The sequence below is a fragment of the Xenopus tropicalis genome, chromosome 9 (assembly GCF_000004195.4).
Source record: "Xenopus tropicalis strain Nigerian chromosome 9, UCB_Xtro_10.0, whole genome shotgun sequence".
Taxonomy (NCBI): Eukaryota; Metazoa; Chordata; class Amphibia; order Anura; family Pipidae; genus Xenopus; species Xenopus tropicalis.
This window is the reverse complement of record NC_030685.2, coordinates 82,116,465-82,139,476: the sequence shown is the minus strand read 5'-3', so window position 1 is coordinate 82,139,476 and position 23,012 is coordinate 82,116,465. Positions and strand designations below refer to the sequence as shown.

Sequence of the window (23,012 nt, the reverse complement as noted above, 5' to 3'; positions counted from 1 at the left end):
CCTTCCCATTGTTCTGCTGATCGGCTGCTGGGGGTGAGGGGGGGGGATATCAATTTAACTTGCAGCGCAGCAGTAAAGTGTGCCTGAGTCTGAGCTTTCAGAAGGAGCCAGTGCTACACATTTGAACTGCTTTCAGCTAACCTATTGTTTCTCCTACTCCATATACTATTAATAGGACCCAAGTCGCATTATAGCAAAACAGGGTTTCTACTTCTTGGGTGCTATTCTCAAGCAGGTGTAGCAATGCAAACAATTTCTGAATTAATTTTATCTGTACAATGCTGAAATCTACTCCTGTCTTCATGAAAACTGCTTTTTGGAAGGATCAGGGGGTTCGGGGGGGGGGTGTCAGAAATCATTGCCTCTCATTGTATTTAATATATTTGGGGCTAAAGTTCTCACTGTATATAATGTTGCCACTACTCAATTTAATTAATATTTTTTGGGTGTTGCTACTTCTGTCCCTTACTGTATAATGTATTTAGGATCTGGAATTATTGTTTATAGCAGCGTTTTTCAACCACTGTTCCGCGGCACACTAGTGTGCCGCGAAATGTTGCCTGGTGTGCCGTAGGCAGGGCACCAATGTACTAGGGGGGCACTGCTGCTGGGCACCAATGTACTAGGGGGGCACTGCTCTTGGCACCAATGTACTAGGGGGGCACTGATGCTGGGCACCAATGTACTAGGGGGGCACTGCTCTTGGCACCAATGTACTAGGGGGGCACTGCTGCTGGGCACCAATGTACTAGGGGGGCACTGCTGCTGGGCACCAATGTACTAGGGGGGCACTGCTGCTGGGCACCAATGTACTAGGGGGGCACTGCTGCTGGGCACAGAGTTAAATTTTTTAACATTTTCTAATGGTGGTGTCCCTTACTGTATAATGTATTTAGGATCTGGAATTATTGTTTATAGCAGCGTTTTTCAACCACTGTTCCGCGGCACACTAGTGTGCCGCGAAATGTTGCCTGGTGTGCCGTAGGCAGGGCACCAATGTACTAGGGGGGCACTGCTGCTGGGCACCAATGTACTAGGGGGGCACTGCTCTTGGCACCAATGTACTAGGGGGGCACTGATGCTGGGCACCAATGTACTAGGGGGGCACTGCTCTTGGCACCAATGTACTAGGGGGGCACTGCTGCTGGGCACCAATGTACTAGGGGGGCACTGCTGCTGGGCACCAATGTACTAGGGGGGCACTGCTGCTGGGCACCAATGTACTAGGGGGGCACTGCTGCTGGGCACAGAGTTAAATTTTTTAACATTTTCTAATGGTGGTGTGCCTTGTGATTTTTTTCATGAAACAAGTGTGCCTTTGCCCAAAAAAGGTTGAAAAACACTGGTTTATAGTAAATGTAACTTTTTTTTACAAGTGCATAGTGTGGGTTTAGATGTATTTTCCATTATTCCTTTAAATCTCCAGCAGGGGTTCCATACTGAATTTGCTGCTTCTCCCCAGCAGAGGGCGCTATGACACCACATGCTTGGAGGGATTTGGTAGTTACTGAGGGGAGGGGAGGAAACTCATTTTGTCCACACCCAGCACTTGTCTTCTCTGCAAGGAAAGGCAAAAAGCTGGTTCTACCAGAACTGAAGCGCAGAGGGTGCTACTAGGTGGGTGCTACTAGGTGGGTGCCGGTTGCACTGCTGCTCCCCCCCAGGTAAGTGAATTTGTTGGCTGTCAAGTCAGAATAAGAACCTGCAGGAAACCCCAAGGGAGACATTGATATGTGTGTTTGTGCTGAGATGGATTCCCTGGAGGGGAGAGAGAAGGGGGGGAGACTGCTTGAGGGAGATATTATGGGATGCCTAAGCACTGGGTTGGTACAGCTAAACTGCCATTATTACAGCTTCACTTTTTATTTGCTTTTCTATGGTGCCCCTGGTTGAAGGGATGGGGGCATTTAATGTGGCCAGTGGTAGGATGGGAGGAATGTACCCACAGGGGATCATGGGAGCTCTGTAAAACTTCCCCCATTTCCACATGTGAATCTCCCCAGGATCTGGGTTCCCTGCTCAGTGTTCCCTTAAGGCTGCGACGGCCAAAAGAAATATCAGTGATACCTGGTCCTACTCCCCATTGTAAGCAGCAGTCCTGCCCTGCTTTATGGCTGAGATTCTAGCTATCTGTATAACAGAGCATTCTGTCACAGTGGCACAGATCCTATCTGATCCCTCCATTGTAAGCAGCAGTCCTGCCCTGCTTTATGGCTGAGATTCTAGCTATCTGTATAACAGAGCATTTTGTCACAGTGGCACAGATCCTATCTGATCCCCCCATTGTAAGCAGCAGTCCTGCCCTGCTTTATGGCTGAGATTCTAGCTATCTGTATAACAGAGCATTCTGTCACAGTGGCACAGATCCTATCTGATCCCCCCATTGTAAGCAGCAGTCCTGCCCTGCTTTATGGCTGAGATTCTAGCTATCTGTATAACAGAGCATTTTGTCACAGTGGCACAGATCCTATCTGATCCCCCCATTGTAAGCAGCAGTCCTGCCCTGCTTTATGGCTGAGATTCTAGCTATCTGTATAACAGAGCATTCTGTCACAGTGGCACAGATCCTATCTGATCCCCCCATTGTAAGCAGCAGTCCTGCCCTGCTTTATGGCTGAGATTCTAGCTATCTGTATAACAGAGCATTTTGTCACAGTGGCACAGATCCTATCTGATCCCCCCATTGTAAGCAGCAGTCCTGCCCTGCTTTATGGCTGAGATTCTAGCTATCTGTATAACAGAGCATTCTGTCACAGTGGCACAGATCCTATCTGATCCCCCCATTGTAAGCAGCAGTCCTGCCCTGCTTTATGGCTGAGATTCTAGCTATCTGTATAACAGAGCATTCTGTCACAGTGGCACAGATCCTATCTGATCCCCCCATTGTAAGCAGCAGTCCTGCCCTGCTTTATGGCTGAGATTCTAGCTATCTGTATAACAGAGCATTCTGTCACAGTGGCACAGATCCTATCTGATCCCCCCATTGTAAGCAGCAGTCCTGCCCTGCTTTATGGCTGAGATTCTAGCTATCTGTATAACAGAGCATTTTGTCACAGTGGCACAGATCCTATCTGATCCCCCCATTGTAAGCAGCAGTCCTGCCCTGCTTTATGGCTGAGATTCTAGCTATCTGTATAACAGAGCATTCTGTCACAGTGGCACAGATCCTATTTGATCCCCCCATTGTAAGCAGCAGTCCTGCCCTGCTTTATGGCTGAGATTCTAGCTATCTGTATAACAGAGCAATATTGTTTAACAGATAATTTCTAAGTACAAACCAGAGCAGTTACTACACCTTCATTCAGTGTACAAAACAAAAGACAGTATATATGAGTATATACTCATATTCAAGAGATACTGTCACCTTAAAATGTGGGTTTAGATGATAGCATCTCTTGACGTACCGTACACTGGTTAGTACTTCTATAGAATGACTTCTACTAAACCTTAAGGAAGTGGTCGAAAAGTGAGCAACATTCACTGAATTGTGACATTTTGGATTTTTTTTCTACTGGTGGGAGTTGTAGTTGAATGGCCGAGTCCTGTAGGTGGTGTGTGTTCAGTAAGGCCTGTGTTGTTCCTAAGATGTATACAGAATATAAATCAAGATTACGGACACTCTCAGCAAAGCATTTTTTTCGTTCTGTTTGGAACAAGCTGAGATTAATGCCATAAGCTGTCTCCTTACTCCAGTTGGAACTGCGCCGTGTTTGGTGGGTGAGTCAGAGAGATGGGTGGGACGGGATGGGTGGGATAAACACTGCATGGAAACACGGAAAGTGTAAGGGTGAAGACACACAGAGCTACTTAGTAGCAGCTACTTGTCACGGCTACTAAACCCCAGAAAATCCCCTGCCATAGACAATGCTGAGAATTGCCTCTGCTAAACACACGTAGAGACAATTATCAGTAAATGATCAGCATTGTCTGTTTAAGAAGCTGTGACAAGTAGCTGCTACTAGTTGCTCCATGTGTCTTCACCCTTAAAGTTCTAATATAAAATCATCAGCTCCACAGCCCTGTTAGTCTGCATGCAGGAAGATGTAGACCACATGCAACCTGTTGACAGCGCATCAGATGGTGAGCAACCTCAGTGACTTCTAATATCCTTATCATTCACAATAGGGGGTACATTATCCCTTATAATACATGAGTGATACTCAGAGTTCCCTGTATAACTCAGCCTGCAGCCTTGTGCCTTTATATGGGCACAGAACCCCTCAGTGACTGCTAATATCCTTATCATTTACAGTAGGGGGTACATTATCCCTTATAATACATGAGTGATATTCAGAGTTCCCTGTATAACTCAGCCTGCAGCCTTGTGCCTTTATATGGGCACAGAACCCCTCAGTGACTGCTAATATCCTTATCATTTACAGTAGGGGGTACATTATCCCTTATAATACATGAGTGATATTCAGAGTTCCCTGTATAACTCAGCCTGCAGCCTTGTGCCTTTAGGGCTCTGGTACACGGGGAGATTAGTCGCCCGCGGCAAAACTCCCTGCTCGCGGGCGACTAATCTCCCCGAGTTGCCTTCCCTCTGCCATCCCACCGGCGAACATGTAAGTCGCCGGCGGGATGGCAGACGCGGCGGCGCGATTTCGGGAAATCGCTGAAAAAGGCTCGCGAGTCTTTTTCGGCGATTTGCGCGAAATCGCGCCGCTGCGTCTGCCATCCCGCCGGCGACTTACATGTTCGCCGGTGGGATGGCAGAGGGAAGGCAACTCGGGGAGATTAGTCGCCCGCGAGCAGGGAGTTTTGCCGCGGGCGACTAATCTCCCCGTGTACCAGAGCCCTTATATGGGCACAGAACCCCTCAGTGACTGCTAATATCCTTATCATTTACAGTAGGGGGTACATTATCCCTTATAATACATGAGTGATACTCAGAGTTCCCTGTATAACTTAGCCTGCAGCCTTGTGCCTTTATATGGGCACAGAACCCCTCAGGGACTGCTAATATCCTTATGATTTACAGTAGGGGGTACATTATCCCTTATAATACATGAGTGATACTCCGAATTCCCTGAAGTTAAAGGGGTTGTTCACCATAAAATTTTAGTATGATGTAGAGACTGATATTCTGAGACAATTTGCAATTGGTTTCCATTTGTTTATGATTTGTAGATTTTTAGTTATGGTTCAGCAGCTGGATTTGGATTTTCAGCAAAAAAAACTGGTTGCTAGGGTCCAATCTAACCTAGCAACCAGTCAGTGGTTTGAAAGAGAGACAGAAATATAGAGGAGGACCTAAATAGCAGCAGTCACATGACTCCATGCTGCGCCCGCACAAAGGAAAAAGTGAGTTACCCTTTAGTTGTGACATCTGGGAGTTGGGACTGGAGAAACCTGTTGAGTAAAAGCAATGTGGCTTATAGAGGAGTTACCTGGGAATATAAATAGTAACTGGTGGTAATAATACCTGTAATTGGTGCAGATGACTCTGTATATTGCATAACAAGGGAAATGCCATATTAAGCCACTTCCCAATATTCACTTTCCCAATATGCATGTTTATTTACCCCTAGGCCACCCCCCCTAAGGATGGGCCCTCGGGCCTGCTCCTGACTACGTGTAACATTAAAACAATGGAGCTTCCTGATCATGTGACCTGCCGTGTATAGTGACAATGGACATGGCCACACATGGGCAAACTTTGGTTGTTGAATTGTCCAACTCAGACCAAACCGACAGCTTATTGGCCATATATTGGCCAAAACTACAGCCTAGCCTGCTATCTGGTTAGGGATTGGCCAGATATCTATTGAAGTGTTTTACACTGGGCGAGAACTACATTTGGCCATTAGTGTGGCCCTCTACAGATGCTTAGGTTTCCTATTGTTATCTGATTGTTGGCACGGGGGTCAAATAATCAGATGAGCACTTTTTTGCCCATCACCTAGGTTGCCCAATTGGGGAAAGGTCCGTTTGCTTGGTTCCTTCAAGGAAAAAGACATTCCAAAAAAATGACAAATATACAACTTCCTGCAGTCTCACAACAGGAGACCGTGAGCATCTTCCAGTCCTGTTGCAAGTGTCCTTAAATGTTGCTATTGGATCTCAGACAAGAGTACATTTCATAAGGTCCCCATTTGGCTGCCTGACTGGCAACTTTTTTGGCTGCTGAGAGAGAGGGAAAGGGCAGAGCCATGCCAGCAGGAGATTAAAGGATCAGTTAACACCAAAAAATGAAAGTGTATCAAATTAATCAAAATATTATGTGCAATTGCCCTGCACTGCTAAACGTTATGTGTTTGCTACAGAAACCCTACTATCCCCAGCACTGTGTTAGCCATCTCCCTGTTATCTAAATATAGAGATAATTATGTCATTTGTTCCCAACTCCAATTGCAGGAACAGAGAACAGGGAGCCGGATTTACTCCTCATTGGAGGATTTTTTGCATTTTAATGGGGGGAATTTGGGGGAAAGTTTTATTGTGCAATATTGCTTTAAGAATACAGCCCTGATGTTGCTGGACTACAGCTCCTAGCATGCCTCAACCTTCATTATATATGACATTATTCTGGGATTTGTAGTCCAGCAACAACTGAGTAAAGTTTTTGTTGAGCAGAGCAGGGTTTATATTCCCTTTAAATTAGGGTTTTGTCTTTCAGGAATAATATGATAGGCTAGGCTGGACTGGACTTGCCTACTAACACCTACAGCCTTAGAGAGATGCAGGATTCCCCTCTACATTCCACTGATTCCACAAATAACTTAGTCTACTCAAACTGCTCTTATCTTTCCTAGAACCAATATATGGCCCAATCGAAAATGAGCTTAAATACCACTGTTTACATCAAACTAAAAAGTAATTGTAAAATACCCTTGTATTTTACAATTAATTTTTAGTTTGGTGTAAACAGTGGTATTTGAGCTCATTTTCAATTGGGCTTTATTTTTCCTCTGTGGATGTGGAATGATTTGGGTATTTTTGCTGTGCGGCTGCCAGAGGCTGGAGGCAGCGGTTAGGGAGTCGGAATGAAGTCGGTGTGGGGGCATTTGGTTGCAGTGGGGCAGATGTGAGGGGTGCGTAGTGTGTAGTTTAAACAAGGAACCTGCCCTTCTGATTGTGCAAGCCTGTTACTGTCTCTCTGCGTGGGAGTCCTGTTGCACGGCATTACTGTACAACGTGGGTGGCCCTATATCACATACATGGTGTTCTGCGCCTACACTGAATATCCACCTGCACCCATTCCTGCCCTGCTGGGTGGGCAACAGGGAGTAGTAGATACCCAAACTCATGCACTGGATTGGGCATTCTTATAAACGATGGTGATAATAAATGATGAAGTAGTAATGGGGACACTGCCTGGGCCCCGTGAGCTGACCGGACACTGCCTGGACTGGCCCCGTGAGCTGACTGGACACTGCCTGGACTGGGCCCCGTGAGCTGACCGGACACTGCCTGGGCCCCGTGAGCTGACCGGACACTGCCTGGACTGGGCCCCGTGAGTTGACCGGACACTGCCTGGACTGGGCCCCGTGAGCTGACCGGACACTGCCTGGACTGGGCCCCATGAGTTGACCGGACACTGCCTGGACTGGGCCCCGTGAGCTGACCGGACACTGCCTGGGCCCCGTGAGCTGACCGGACACTGCCTGGGCCCCGTGAGCTGACCGAACACTGCCTGGGCCCGTGAGCTGACCGGACACTGCCTGGGCCCGTGAGCTGACCGGACACTGCCTGGGCCCCGTGAGCTGACCGGACACTGCCTGGGCCCCGTGAGCTGACCGGACACTGCCTGGGCCCCGTGAGCTGACCGGACACTGCCTGGGCCCCGTGAGCTGACCGGACACTGCCTGGGCCCCGTGAGCTGACCGGACACTGCCTGGGCCCCGTGAGCTGACCGGACACTGCCTGGACTGGGTCCCGTGAGCTGACCGGACACTGCCTGGACTGGGCCCAGTGAGCTGACCGGACACTGCCTGGACTGGGCCCAGTAAGCTGACCGGACACTGCCTGGACTGGGCCCAGTGAGCTGACCGGACACTGCCTGGACTGGACCCAGTGAGCTGACCGGACCATAAAGCACTTTCTACCTCAGTACCACATGTACTATGGGCCACCAGTGGTCGCTTTCTGGCATTTCTAGAGCAGGATTTGGGCTCCACTGCTGTATATAATGACAATATTCTGTCTTTTGATTATTTTTCTACCTTTGATACCAGGGGCTCATTTTTGCATGTACATAAAACTGGCCCCTGAGCCCTGCAGGTGAAGGAAGACAGACAAAAGGGGGGGGGTGTCAGCCATATACACGTGGTGCCAGTCATATGTACACACGTGGTACCAGCCATATATATATATACACGTGTTACCAGCCATATATATATATATATATACACGTGGTACCAGCCATATATATATACACGTGGTACCAGCCATATATATATATATACACGTGGTACCAGCCATATATATATACACGTGGTACCAGCCATATATATACACGTGGTACCAGCCATATATATACACGTGGTACCAGCCATATATATATACACGTGGTACCGGCCATATATATATACACGTGGTACCGGCCATATATATATATATATATATACGTGGTACCAGCCATATATATATACACGTGGTACCAGCCATATATATATATACACACGTGGTACCAGCCATATATATATATATACACGTGGTACCAGCCATATACAGCCAGACTCAAATATCAGTGATTGATTCTATAGTTCTGTGCTTTCATGCTGGTCCTTCATAAAGAAAAAAAAATCTGATCCGGCCCTTTAAGGGTGAGGCTTTCTGGAAATGCTCAGTGCTCTTCTGACTCTGAGCTTGTAAATAGTAATTCAGTAGTCACATGTTTCTACGTAAGTGCCTCCGAGGGAGGGCTAATGACCAAGTAAAGGTTTTCCTGGCTCTGAGTCTTGGTTCCTAAATACTGCTGGCGCTGCCAGTGGGCTTGTTAGAGATCTGTGCCTGGGCAGAGTGAGAGAGATGCATTTGGAGTAATTACTAAATGAAAATTGAATAGAATATGGGCCTTAAAGTGAAAACATTCCTGGAAAGTGAGAATGGTTCTCCTAGGGGGGCATAGAATGAGGGCACGGGAGTGAATTTGTCTCTGCATTTCAGTTCATTATTTCCCAATCATTAACTGAATGCTGTTTTGTCCCTTTAAAAGGCGGGACTGCTGCATCCTGCTTACCTGTCAGGCAGTGGGGGCGGGGCTTGTTGCATTAGGACTAGTTATGGGTCTGACCTCTGCGGATTAAGGGTGTAACCAAAGTGTCCCAATTCTCCAGTTAGGAAAGATGGGAGGTATAAACACTGAAACAGTCCAGGGGCGCCATTAATACAAATACCTCAGTATTATGGAACCCATATGCTTTTAAAGGAACAGCACCAGCTATTATTATTTCAATAATATACCTGTATGTGGAAATGGAAATATTAGCAGGAGGGTTTGTCAGTATTTTCCCTTTGTATCCTCTGGGGCTCAGCTTGTAGCTTCAGCCTTGCTTAAACATCCATTGTTCCTCAGGCTGGTTTAACCACTTCACCTCCCTCATCATGTCTGGGGCCCTTGTATTCTGGCAGCTAAGGACATGTTCTTTGTTCACATTCTGGGCAGTTTGAGTGTTATTTCCTACCTGCGTTTATGTTTGAGTAATAAAGGGGTGGGGTGCACTGGCAGTTACCCCTCTTACTCATGTTAGAGCCACAGGGGCAGGAAATCTTGTTTCCATCTCTCTCTGATTTGTTTGGAAAGTCATTTCCTCATATTAAGGGGAAATGAGCCACTTGATTTGTTTATTGTAACGAGGCCACATTCGTTAGTGTCACTGGTTCTAACGAGGTTCTGTAATGTTGCTGGATGGGCCCCTGTGCCTGTGTGTGGGAAGGGAAGGGGAAGGTAACTTTAAATTGAACTTTCATTATTATGGCGGTGGGAGAAATCTAACATTTTGCCGCTGGTCTTTTAATTTTTTATTTCATATTTTCTGCTTTTATTGAATTGTTGACTGTTTAATTCCGCCTCCCCCTAACCTGTAATTGAATGTGAGCCCTGTTGGGAAAGGACAGCCATTTTAGAGAAGGTAGAAATAAATTGCATTGGCATTGATATGAATAATGAATGCTGCAGAATACACTTTCTCTGTGCTTTTTTAATATGGGCTGCTCTCTTTCCCATGGTCAAATAGGGGGCAGGGATTGGACCCATGTGAAAAGGCTGATTTTGCTTTTGCTATTACCATTGGGAAAATCTATGTCAATGAACTTAAAGTTATACTATTGATCATTGCAGTGGGAAATGTCCCCAAATGGCTTCTTATTTAAGGCCCAAAGCCACCTGCTTGCCTAGCCATGGGAAAGAGAGCAGCCCAGGCACAGACACGGAATTTCTACACTTGTAATTAGCATGTAGAAGATGTATTCAGTAACCTAGGGGTATGTTCCTAGGGAGCTAAACCAACTAAGCCCTAAAAATAACCCGGACACTGACTCAGTAGGCAAACACATACTCAAGCTTATTTTACTTAACCCCATGAATTGTATTCCTTCTAACACAATAAAAAGCAACCCTATGTTCTTCAGCTGTATTGGAACTACAACTCCCAGCATACCCAAGCCAACTAAGATTGCCAGGAGTTGTGGTTCCTCAGCAACGCCAGTCCCTGATTGTTTGTTAGCTATGCAATGTAAGGGCAGAATGCCAGGCTTCCTTGTGTTTTGTTCATTGCCACTTTCTGACATTTCAGGCGACAGAGGAAGACAGTAGTTTAGTGAGCGGCCAGCAGCCATGTCGTACCCAAATGCTCCACCGCCATACCATGATCGGGACCCGCTGCATGACATGGGCGCTTACCCTCAGCCAGGCGGGTACCCTCAACCAGGCGGGTACCCTCAACCAGGCGGCTACCCACAACCAGGCGGTTACCCTCAGCCTGGCGGATATCCACCCCCCGGTGCGTACGGGCAGCCAGCCGGATACTACCCTCAGCCTGGTGGGTACCCAGCACCCTCAGGTTACCCACAACCTGGGGGGTACCCAGAGCCTGGCCATAATGATCCTCCAAAGCCTGTGATGCCCATTTTACCTACAATCCCTCTAAACACAGGTAACGACTTCCTAATTATTTAACCCTTTCCTTATGTGGCTTTCTAAAGACTCATTGTGGACTGACTCTTTCATGACTCTCCCTGTGTCTGTGATATTGATAATTCTGCTAAAGGGCAACGTCACTGTCCCTGTAACCCCTTAAGATTGCTAATGGTTTTAACCCCTTCATGCTCAGGTGATGGTGAAATGTACAACACGAATGACGGAGAGGGTGGAAATTTTGGTTCGTGGGATGACAAGGCCGTGCGTCATGCCTTTATCCGGAGGGTGAGTTACATGGGCAGTGCGATTATTGGCTGGTTGGTAGGCCTTTATATTAATATATAGCCGTTGGTTATTGTGCCCAGGGAGCTTTATTAATAGCTGTGTATAAGAAACTCCCAGCTTCCATCAAAACAGGTCAGCATACTTTTAGTATGTTATAGAATGGCCAATTCTAAGCAACTGGTCTTCATTATTTTATTTATTATAGATTTTGAATTATTTGCCTTCCTCTTCTTCTCACTCTTTCCAAATTTCAGTTGGGGGTCACTGACCCGGCAACCAAAAATGATTGCTCTGTGAGACTACAGTTTCATTCTTATTGTTATTTACAATATAACTAACATTAGTGACCCATGGCAGGCTTTAGGGATAATGCATAAATACATAAAATGCCAGAAGTCCTCATTGTGTCTCCATATTTCATTTCAGGTCTACGCCATCATAGCTGTGCAGTTGCTGCTCACTGTTGGCATCATTGCGATCTTCACTTACGTGTAAGCCTCATTCCACGCGGGCACCAGCTAATGTTTGACATGTGGCCGCTGTCTCCCATCTTACTGCCCCTTTTCATATCACAGTCATTGCTGCTTACAGTATATACATATTTTGGTTTAGGCCGAGTAGCCAACTACACAATACTCCAAATGATAGTTGTGCGGTCAATAACACCTTGAAATGGATCAGGCGTGTGGGATTCCTTTTCCCCCTTGCTTCTTTACAGCAAGCCTATTTTTTTTGCTTTTGCTTGAGACCCCTTGGGCTGGGATACCGTGCATCTGTTTAATGGCAGCTCATTCGTTATCTCTTTACAGGGAACCAGTCACCTCGTTTATTCGAAGAACACCCGGTGTTTACTATGCATCATAGTGAGTATCTCTGTCCCGGCTACAATTGGTGTCCATTACTGTTTCAGATCCATGTGTCTAGTAATAATGGCTGCTCCTTTCTTTGTTACAGCGCTGTGTTCTTTGTCACATACATCGTGCTTGTCTGCTGCGAGGGGCCCAGGTCAGTGCACTTTAATATATTTTATATATGTTTTGTTTTTAGTGAACTGGCATTTGTTATAAGGCTGTGTGCCAAGTTCTTCTAAACATTAGAATGCATGTCTGGGCACAGACTGAGTGTGAACTGCAACCCTGGCATTGCCACATAGATTCTGCCTGGTGCTCAGTATTTAATGAGGGATCGGCACCTTCTACTGAAATCCGAAAAAAGAAATATTGGCACAACAGGGCTGTTTCAGCAAGCCACGTTACATGTTTTACACTCAATAAACTAGCAGGGTTTATCCGGCTGAAACAGCCCTGTTGTGCCAATATTTTTGCTTGTTGCGGTTTCCCAGGCGTAGGTACCGCACTCAGCCTGTGGCAAAAGTTCAGCTGGCAGAGGCTGATGGGTACATGGTGAATGGCTAGGGAACTTTCTGGCACAGGTTGGACTCTTGGCCTGTGATACCTGTGCCAGAAAGTGCCCTAGCAATTTGCAATGTACCCATCAGTGTCTGACTGTTGAACACTTGGCACAGGCTGAGTGTGGTATCTGTGAACCAAAACAAGTAAAAATATTGGCATAACAGAGTTGTTTCAGCGGGATAAACCCTGTTAGTTTATTGAGTGCAAATCACGTAACGTTACATGGTTATCCCCCCTGAAACAGCCCTGCTGTGCCAATGTTTTTGCTTGATTCAGTTCACAGGTACCACACGCAGCCTGTGCCAAGAGTTCAACAGGCAGACACTAATGGGTACATGGAAAATGGCTAGGGCACTGAATGGCACAGGTACCAGTCTGTGCCTGTTTGACTCTTGGCACAGACTAAGTGTTGTACCTGTGCCATAAAGTGCCCTTGCCATTCAGCATGCAACCATCAGACACTGAAAAGATGGCATAGGCTGGCATAGCTAGGTAGCTGGAAGCTGTTGCAGGAGAGCATGCACTAATTATTAGCCTGGATGAACGAACTCAAAGTAAGTTTTACAGATAAAGAAAATGTGGAAATCATACGCATGGCTTATACCCGCTGCAGGGTCCCATTGTGACAGAGTGATGTTGGGAAATACCCAGCATGCCTTTAGTTTTGTTAACATCTTCCCACCCTGATTTAGTAAACAATCTCACATTCTCTGCCTTTGAAATGAACAAACCTGCTCATTGTTTGCATCCTGTGTGCCCCTGGGCTGTGAGTCATGCTGGGAAATAGAGCGTCACCCCTACTGGCAAGTCACAATCAGACAAGTCGCCCAGAACAATTCTCTCCTTTATAGAGAGATAATACACTGCTGCGGTGGGCAGTGAGCGGCTTCTCCAGATGTAGTGGAACGACTGCTGCCACTGGGATGCTGGGAGTTGTAGTGCCCATGCCTGTTTCATGCTAGCTGATGCAAACAAGATTCACAATGTAAATACTATCAAATTGAATTTACACAGTGTTCCTTTGCACGACACATGGCCAGAAGCATCTGTTTGGATAGGGGATGCAAATATAGTTGCATAGTCATGGGTTTTCCAAAATGTTGGATGTCTACAACTCCCAGCATTCATCAACAGATGACAAGGGTTAAAGCATGCAGGGAGTCTTAGTACAGACTATGATTCTGTTTAGCTCTCCCCCTGTGTATAGGATATTTCTCATAGCTAGTCAGATACTTATAATTATTGATCTTCTATTCATAAAACCAGAATTAGGGCTGGGACTTCCTCCCCTAACAAATTCTTGGAAGGTCTGACTGTGAATTTTTTCCTTTTCAGGAGGCGTTTCCCATGGAATATCATCCTGCTGGCTATATTTGTGAGTATTTGTACAGTGATAACGTAAAGTGGAGAAAAGCTGTTTTTAGAGCAGTGATGTTACAATGGGGTGGGCTGTGGAATGTAGGTCTTTGGCCAGGGAGAAGCCTAAGCGCAGCCCTTCCATGCTGTAGAAATAAAACTGGTGCTGCTTATATACTCAGTAATTATTTAGGCTTGAGCAGATGCACAGGTCTAACCAGTTCTAGCACTGCCAGGCAACGTGGTTGCATCTGTCCATCCAGAGTAAAGCACAATGAGATGGCACTGCTATTACTAGATTATTGTGGGCATGTGTAGTTGTACGGTTGCCTTGCAATAAACCCTAGCAACCGATCAGCAGTTTGCATTGATCTGTTTATTGGGATCAGGAAAGTGAAATAAAGTTTCTACATGGCTGTTCTGGGTTCAAGTACAGAGTCTTAGTCATACCATGTCACTACATGAGCCTGCAGGTGATTTGTAACCCTTCTCTCATTGTTTCATTTCTTCCCAGACCCTTGCCATGGCCTTCATGGCTGGAACCATTGCAAGGTATGCTAATATATTGACAATAATAACAATGGAATGCTATGAAGCTGATGTTACAGTTCGAATTCATGCTCCTTATCGTACAGTTATATTCCTGCACTGCTAGAACATTCATTACCAGGGAGTTGGCCACTCATGCTTCAAGGGTTAATGTGTAAGATCTGTTGCTTACCTGCTCCTGAGGATCAGGAAAAGTCACTGCCCATATAAAAAAAGGAAATCCACCTTAAGTTAATCCATGTTAATTATAGAGACATGTTTATAAAAGGTTTGTTTTGACCTTTACTTAAACATCACTGACACGTTGGCAGGGCTTTACTAAGTCCCCTACCATTAACACCAGGGTCACTTTAATTGAAACCAACAGCCTGTAGGTTTTTGGAATGTGGGAGGAAACACAAACACGGGAAGAACATACAAATGCAGGACCCCAGTGGCGATTGCTGAACCACTTTTTTTTTATTTATTTAATGCTTTGCTTCTGCAACTCTTCTTGTTGCTAGGGTAAACGCTGTAGAAACAATGGCTGTGTCAGTATGTGGTTTTCTCTCTCTACTGCAGTTTCTACAGCTCCAAAGCCGTGCTGATCTCCATGGGAATCACCGCCATTGTGACCATAATAGTGACCATCTTCTGCTTCCAGACTAAGGTGAGTGACCAGCTCTGTCTGAATGGGTGGGTCTGCAAGTGAGGCTAAAAATTGTACTATTTATATATATATAATATATATATATATATATATAATTATACAACCGACGTTTTCAAGGTTGAAAAAGGTCCCAAAAGGGACCGGTTGTATATGCAATTATAATACACTTATATTGATTTCAACCACAAGACCCTTGGTGCTGGTTGTGTTTTATTCAGTGTATATATATATAATATAATTTTTTTTGAAATATTGGAAACATTATTAGTTTCCCTGATGCATAGGTTTTGTTTGCATGTTTATTTGTACCTGAGGAATACTGTTAATGGCATACTGTTATAATGGCATTTTTTGCCTCCAGTATGGCTGTCAGAAAGGGACAATAAACTGTCAGGTCCTCCTGGAAGGGCCTAATTCACACTAGAGGGGTGCAGTAATAATCAGTTGGGTAACAAGGCCAGGAGGTTCCAGGCTGCTCTAATTACATGTATTAATGCTGACTTTGTTATGAGCTAAGTGGGTATTTCTGCAGTTTGATTGGTGGTAAAGTTGAGAGGAAAGCAAACCGGTTGGGAATGAAAAGACTAATGTGCCCCTTGGGGAGTAATTATACGTGGATGTACAACTGTGTCACTGCTGGGGAGCTCACATGAAAAATAAAAGATGTCACCTAGAGGTAATTAGCAATAGTAAGGAGAATAGAGCCATTGTCTCTGCTCATCGGGGAATAATGGGAACAGTGCTGACACACTGTAGCTCCAGTGCTAAGACTGCTGGGTCTGAGTGCTGCTGGTTTGTGTTATGTCCTTGTAATTCCAAACTTTCCCCATTCCTGGAGACATACATTTTTTTTTCAACATTTGTATTCATTTACCCAGTTCCTGCAAATAGATATTTTTTGGCAGCAAATGTCCTGTTTTATATAAGGGGGGTCGTTCTATAGTAGGAACCATGAATAGAATTTGCCCTATTGCCCTATTTCAGGTTCCATGGCCTATATAATTTGTAGTAGTGTCTCTGAGGCAAACAATTGTAAATGTTACTTTGCCAGGGCTTGAAAACCTACATTATTTATGAATTGGAAACTGTAGGAATCCCTTGCTCTGTTGCCTGAGCACTGCCACATTTAATAGATCTAGTATTGAGTCACTGACTAGTTAAACTGGTATTTATATTTCATATGAAACATGAAGTTAAAAAAGAGGAAATCCTCCACTTATCTGTACATAATATTTACAAATAAATAGTTGTCAAATGGACTGTGGAGTTTTATTTTTTTTTTTTTAACACCATAAAGTGATATTGTAATGTATTTGCTATTATAAAGCACTAATGGAAAGTTGTTCTGCATGACACCCCTTATCCCTTTATAAACAGCATAATTTGATCACATTTAGTTAATGAGCTCTGTACAAACAATCCGCTCCCTTCCCTCAGCCGAAGCCTGTGTTGGGCTTTGAGATAAGGAGCAGCTTATTATACAGCTGTCTTATCTGTAGATTACAAATTTGTAACTAGTAATTTGTTACTACTCAAAGAGTGAATCGACAGAACAGGAAGTGAGGCAGGAAATTAGAAAGTGAAACTGGTTTCATCTCCCTCTTTAGTGCAAGAAATAACTATATATACTAAAACAATATAGTCCGTATATTCAGCACAAGCCCTATTGATTGAGTTCATATTGAAGAAGGGGGATATACTGCCCCTTTTAAATACTAAAACTATTGTATTCTACAGAGCATATCTATTATGTGCAATGCAAATGTGTGCCCTATTGAATGGCAGCCCCTATGGCTACACAGCAGCTTCTTTTCATAAACTATGTTTACATTTTTGAGGCAAATACCCAGTTTGTACCAGTGAAGAGTAACAGAGTACAGGTATGGGATCCCTTATCTGGAAACCCGTTATCCAGAAAGTTCCGAATTACGGAAAGGCCTTCTCCCATAGACCCATTATAAGCAAATAAATCTAATTTTTACAAATTATTTCCTTTTTCCCTGTAATAATAAAACAGTACCTGTACTTGATCCCAACTAAGATATAATTACCCCTTACTGGGGGCAGAACAGCCCTATTGGGTTTATTTAATGGTTAAATGATTCCCTTTTCTCTGTAATAATAAAACAGTACCTGTACTTGATCCCAACTAAGATATAATTACCCCTTATTGGGGGCAGAACAGCCCTATTGGGTTTATTTAATGGTTAAATGATTCCCTTTTCTCTGTAATAATAAAACAGTACCTGTACTTGATCCCAACTAAGATATAATTACCCCTTATTGGGGGCAGAACAGCCCTATTGGGTTTATTTAATGGTTAAATGATTCCCTTTTCTCTGTAATAATAAAACAGTACCTGTACTTGATCCCAACTAAGATATAATTACCCCTTATTGGGGCAGAACAGCCCTATTGGGTTTATTTAATGGTTAAATGATTCCCTTTTCTCTGTAATAATAAAACAGTACCTGTACTTGATCCCAACTAAGATATAATTGCCCCTTATTGGGGGCAGAACAGCCCTATTGGGTTTATTTAATGGTTAAATGATTCCCTTTTCTCTGTAATAATAAAACAGTACCTGTACTTGATCCCAACTAAGATATAATTACCCCTTATTGGGGGCAGAACAGCCCTATTGGGTTTATTTAATGGTTAAATGATTCCCTTTTCTCTGTAATAATAAAACAGTACCTGTACTTGATCCCAACTAAGATATAATTACCCCTTATTGGGGGCAGAACAGCCCTATTGGGTTTATTTAATGGTTAAATGATTCCCTTTTCTCTGTAATAATAAAACAGTACCTGTACTTGATCCCAACTAAGATATAATTAACCCTTATTGGGGGCAGAACAGCCCTATTGGGTTTATTTAATGGTTAAATGATTCCCTTTTCTCTGTAATAATAAAACAGTACCTGTACTTGATCCCAATTAAGATATAATTACCCCTTATTGGGGCAGAACAGCCCTATTGGGTTTATTTAATGGTTAAATGATTCCCTTTTCTCTGTAATAATAAAACAGTACCTGTACTTGATCCCAACTAAGATATAATTACCCCTTATTGGGGGCAGAACAGTCCTATTGGGTTTATTTAATGGTTAAATGATTCCCTTTTCTCTGTAATAATAAAACAGTATCTGTACTTGATCCCAACTAAGATATAATTACCCCTTATTGGGGGCAGAACAGTCCTATCTCAGTGTGTTCTCTCTGTCTCTGGTAGGTGGATTTTACGTCCTGCGCAGGGTTGTTTGCTGTTTTGGGAATCGTCATGTTCGTGACAGGAATCGTTACAGCCATCGTCTTGGCCTTTAAATATGTAAGTGAACCAAATGGCTTGGGCAAGGCCCTGAATGGAACAAGGGAGGGGAGGGCACACCCACTGCTGTGGGAAACACTGCATAACTCTGCTGTGGGAGCGGCTGATGTGTGACGGGAAGGGGTGTGTGGAGTCAGCTGAAGCAGAGAGAAGCAGAGAGCAGTGTGACTGTGGCTGTTGGATATGATGAGGGGGGAGCATAAGGGGGAACTGTCACAGCCATACAGGTTGCACCCAAACTGCGTTGGATAATTTAATCTCCACAAAAGGGTTTATTTGTCTTCTAGTTCTACACATATTAAATGGTTAGTTGGCTCCCTTCTCCTGACATTTTCCAACCCTAGTGAAAACAGTTCAGCCATGTTGGAAATTCAGGAATGATGGAAACAGCTCAGTCATGCCGACTCATGCTGGGACGTCCCTGACTGACATCAACTCCCTCAGATTATGGGTCACAACATTAATGGCTGCTTATTTCAGGAGGCTTTAGTCAGGGACTCTGTGAATAATGTGAGGTAAATTCTCCCCACAATTACCCAGGGAATAGGTTATTTAATGGAATCTGTCACTTTGGCATATGATGGTATATATGGGCACCTATTGGCATTACTGTTATGAAATATACAGAGGGTAATACTGCCAGAATCAAAAAGTCATTAAGCCTCTCAGCAAATTGAATAGGGCTGTTTTACAGGACAATAATCGTATATATTTCCCTGAAAAGAATAATTAGGCATGACGTTCCATATACTGAAATATGTGTGGAAAGCGATGCTGTTAGTCGCTACTGGAGAAAGCTGTATGTTTACTAACCCCCCCCCCCCAGCTTTGTGTAAGGTGCCAATAGTTATAATAAGGTCTGTCAGTTAGAGGAATGGCTTCCCATACTTGCAGGGTATCTGTGTATATAGACAGGAAGGCAGCTGCTCAAAACAGCCCTGTGTTTACAAGATAAATTACATGGAGCCCTGGAACAAAATGGTGTCTGTGATTCAAGACATTATCGCTGACACCTGGTGGCCACTCCATGTACTGCGGATAAATGGAAACATTGCACGTTCCTTCATTTAGAATTCCAAATAGCAATGTTACCACAATACAGGGACATATGTATATATTTTAAAAGTATATTTGTATTGATTAAATACACAAGTTAAATATGCAATTCTTAAAATGAATGTTTCTTATGGGGCATCATGTGGGGAAGAAGCAGTCACTGCAATGTGTTTGTGTTCTAGGTGTACTGGCTACACATGCTGTATGCTGCACTCGGAGCAATCGTCTTCACTCTGGTTAGTACTGTCAGCCATTTTGTGTGTGGGGAGAAGGGGGTTGTGAATAATTCATACTTGTACATATGATATTCCTAATCCATGTAAGACTTGGGTCTTCAAGTTAAAGGATAAAATGTGTCTTCAGTATGTTCCACATCCTAGGATGTTTATCAGTAATATATCTAATATATAATGTACCCCCCACTATGAAGTATCAGGATTTTAAAAGTCACTGAGGGGTTCTGTGCCCATATAAAGGCACAAGGCTGCAGGCTGAGTTATACAGGGAACTCTGAGTATCACTCATGTATTATAAGGGATAATGTACCCCCTACTGTAAATGATAAGGATATTAGCAGTCACTGAGGGGTTCTGTGCCCATATAAAGGCACAAGGCTGCAGGCTGAGTTATACAGGGAACTCTGAGTATCACTCATGTATTATAAGGGATAATGTACCCCCTACTGTAAATGATAAGGATATAAGAAGTCACTGAGGGGTTCTGTGCCCATATAAAGGCACAAGGCTGCAGGCTGAGTTATACAGGGAACTCTGAGTATCACTCATGTATTATAAGGGATAATGTACCCCCTACTGTAAATGATAAGGATATTAGCAGTCACTGAGGGGTTCTGTGCCCATATAAAGGCACAAGGCTGCAGGCTGAGTTATACAGGGAACTCTGAGTATCACTTATAAGGGACAATGTACCCCCTACTTGCAAATTATAAGGATTCTTCGTATGCCACTAGGAAATATTCTCTGATTTCCTGTTTGTCTTCTTTTCCAACAGTTCCTTGCGTTTGACACTCAGCTGGTGATTGGAAACCGGAAGCACACTATCAACCCCGAGGAGTATGTCTATGGCGCCCTTAAGATTTACACCGACATTGTGTACATCTTCCTGAACCTGCTGCAGATTATCGGCAGCCGGACGTAAACACGAGCAAATTCCTTGGGAATGATAACACCCCCCTCCCTCCTCCTGTCTCTCTTATGGATAATGCCTCCCCCTTTACCTCTAGTCTAACTTTGCCTTAGCTGAGGGATCTGACATCTTCAGAGGTACCCCCATTTGTCTGGGGGTCCCAGCTCCTGTGCTGTCTTTTCCAGCTCCTTTTCTCCATTCACCCCTCCATTTCTATACCAGGGGTCACACCATTTTCATTATTTTCCATGTGGAATTATTTCCCTTTCTTATGTATCTGAGGCAGGCACAGAGCATGCTGGGAGATGTAGTTACTGTTAACATAATTGCAACTCTATTCTGTGATGCCACAAATGTATTTTCAGAACATTCCAAATGCATTTTAGTTGCCAGCTCAGTTAAACCGGCCGGAATAGTGGTTCCCTAACAGTGGCACTAATGCCATAATAACCCATAATCCCTTGCCCCCTGCTTGATTATTGCCCATATAGAGAGGCATCTTCTGTAAAGAGTCTGCAGGTCCCTCTTGCTTATTGTGCCCAAACAACATAAAGGGGAAGTTTAATTTTCTTTATTTTAGTTCATTGTTGTTGCAGAAGGGAGCAGTCTAAGCAACGTTGCAGATGGTCTTTGTTTTTAAATATTGTGTTGTTTTTTTTTAGTTATTTGCTTTTCTATTCTGGCTGTTTTCAAAGTGAAGCTTAGGCTGCTGTGCTGTTGCAATGGTCGGTGACTGTAACAATGGAAAGCAAACTGATCATGAGATTTTAATTTTTTTTAAAGTCTTTCTGTTCAGGGGCACTTTTATCCATACTTTGTTCTGGTAGAGAAATGCCTTATTGCCTGGGTCTGTTGGTTTTATTGCCAAACTGGAAAGCCGCCTAGCTAAAAGTACAATTTAAGTTAAACTTCCCCTTTAAAATCAGCTGCTGTTTAATGGCATAAGCCAAGCCTTGCACTCTGTATATAATGTATGTTTACTATATATTCCTCTGATACAGTTTTTCTTGGGGGTCCTCTGCCAGTAGCTCACATACCACCCTGGCTGGGTACCTGTGGCCCCAATACTGTTTTATATGTGAGAGTTCTAGGCCCACGGATTGATCTGCCAGGGGAGGAATATAAAGCGCTGTTCTGGGGCCCGAGGACTGACTTTGTTTACTGTTATATGTGCATACGAGGTGCTGCCCTGTTACACGGACGCAAGTAGAATTCTAGTCCCTTTCTGTTCTTTAACAGGCACTTTGCATCCCACCCTCCCCACAGCAAGTCTGAATTCTGGGGTCACCCCATTAGTGCTTGAACAGAGAGATTCTGGTCTGTAAGTGGTTTATTAAAGGGATGGGGTGGGGGTTACTATACCCTAATACTAAGCAGAAATACCGTCTCCCATGGATCATGGAACCAGACCAGAATATTCCTATTAATTCTCAGCTAATGGGGCAGGTGTTAAAGTGCACTGAAATGCTAATGGCGCCTCCATAATGTCTTTATCCATAGAGGATTTGGCCTTCCATGCAGCCAGTTTGGGCGCTGTATTCTTAACCAAGCGCCCCCTGCCTGTGGGTTTTATAATCAGTCGGAGAGCGTGGGACAGAATGTACATTATATGTAAATATTTCCTTTGTACCAAGTGACTGGGAGCCAGGCAAAGCCTTAATGTCAATATTACCGACAAGATTTCTATTTTCTATGTAAATAAAATTATATCCCACCTTGGGTTTGTATCGTGTGTAGTTCTGATAGTAGCCAGTAGGGGAGCTGCCATGTACCGGCACTGAATATTGGCCACTTACACACCAATCTGGTTCAGGCCGGACTGGCAATCTGTGGGTTCTGGCAAATGCCAGGGGGGCTGCCGTAAGGTGCCATAGACAGTCACTATTTATTGGACTGGTGGGGGGGTGTTTGGGCCTTTGTGTAATTGGATTGCAGGGCTGATTTTGGATCCAAGTCCAGACCTGGTCTGGTTACAGCAGGGGGACGTGAATGCAGAGTGTACCGAGTTGATCCCAGTTAGTACCACTAGAACTGGTGAGCAGGACACAACTGCCCAGCATGGTCACTGATAGAAGCCGCCCCATTGGTATATCTGGGCGACCCCTGGTACCGCCACATGTAAATAGGTGACAAACTGCAGAAT

The 23,012-nt window shown here is 44.3% G+C and overlaps 1 protein-coding gene across 2 annotated transcripts; it reads left to right on the top strand.

The window, feature by feature from the left end:
* The first annotated feature begins 1,519 nt into the window (after positions 1 to 1,519).
* Positions 1,520 to 22,588, top strand: tmbim1 (transmembrane BAX inhibitor motif containing 1). 2 transcript variants are annotated; one of them, XM_031892710.1, is made up of 12 exons: positions 1,520 to 1,617; positions 10,743 to 11,102; positions 11,280 to 11,371; positions 11,798 to 11,862; positions 12,181 to 12,234; positions 12,326 to 12,376; positions 14,119 to 14,158; positions 14,654 to 14,691; positions 15,250 to 15,337; positions 18,572 to 18,667; positions 19,906 to 19,959; positions 20,735 to 22,588. In XM_031892710.1, the coding sequence occupies exons 2-12, from the start codon at positions 10,784 to 10,786 to the stop codon at positions 20,879 to 20,881; spliced, it is 1,044 nt and encodes a 347-aa protein (XP_031748570.1). In that variant the 5' UTR covers positions 1,520 to 1,617; positions 10,743 to 10,783; the 3' UTR covers positions 20,882 to 22,588.
* The last annotated feature ends 424 nt before the right edge of the window (positions 22,589 to 23,012 follow it).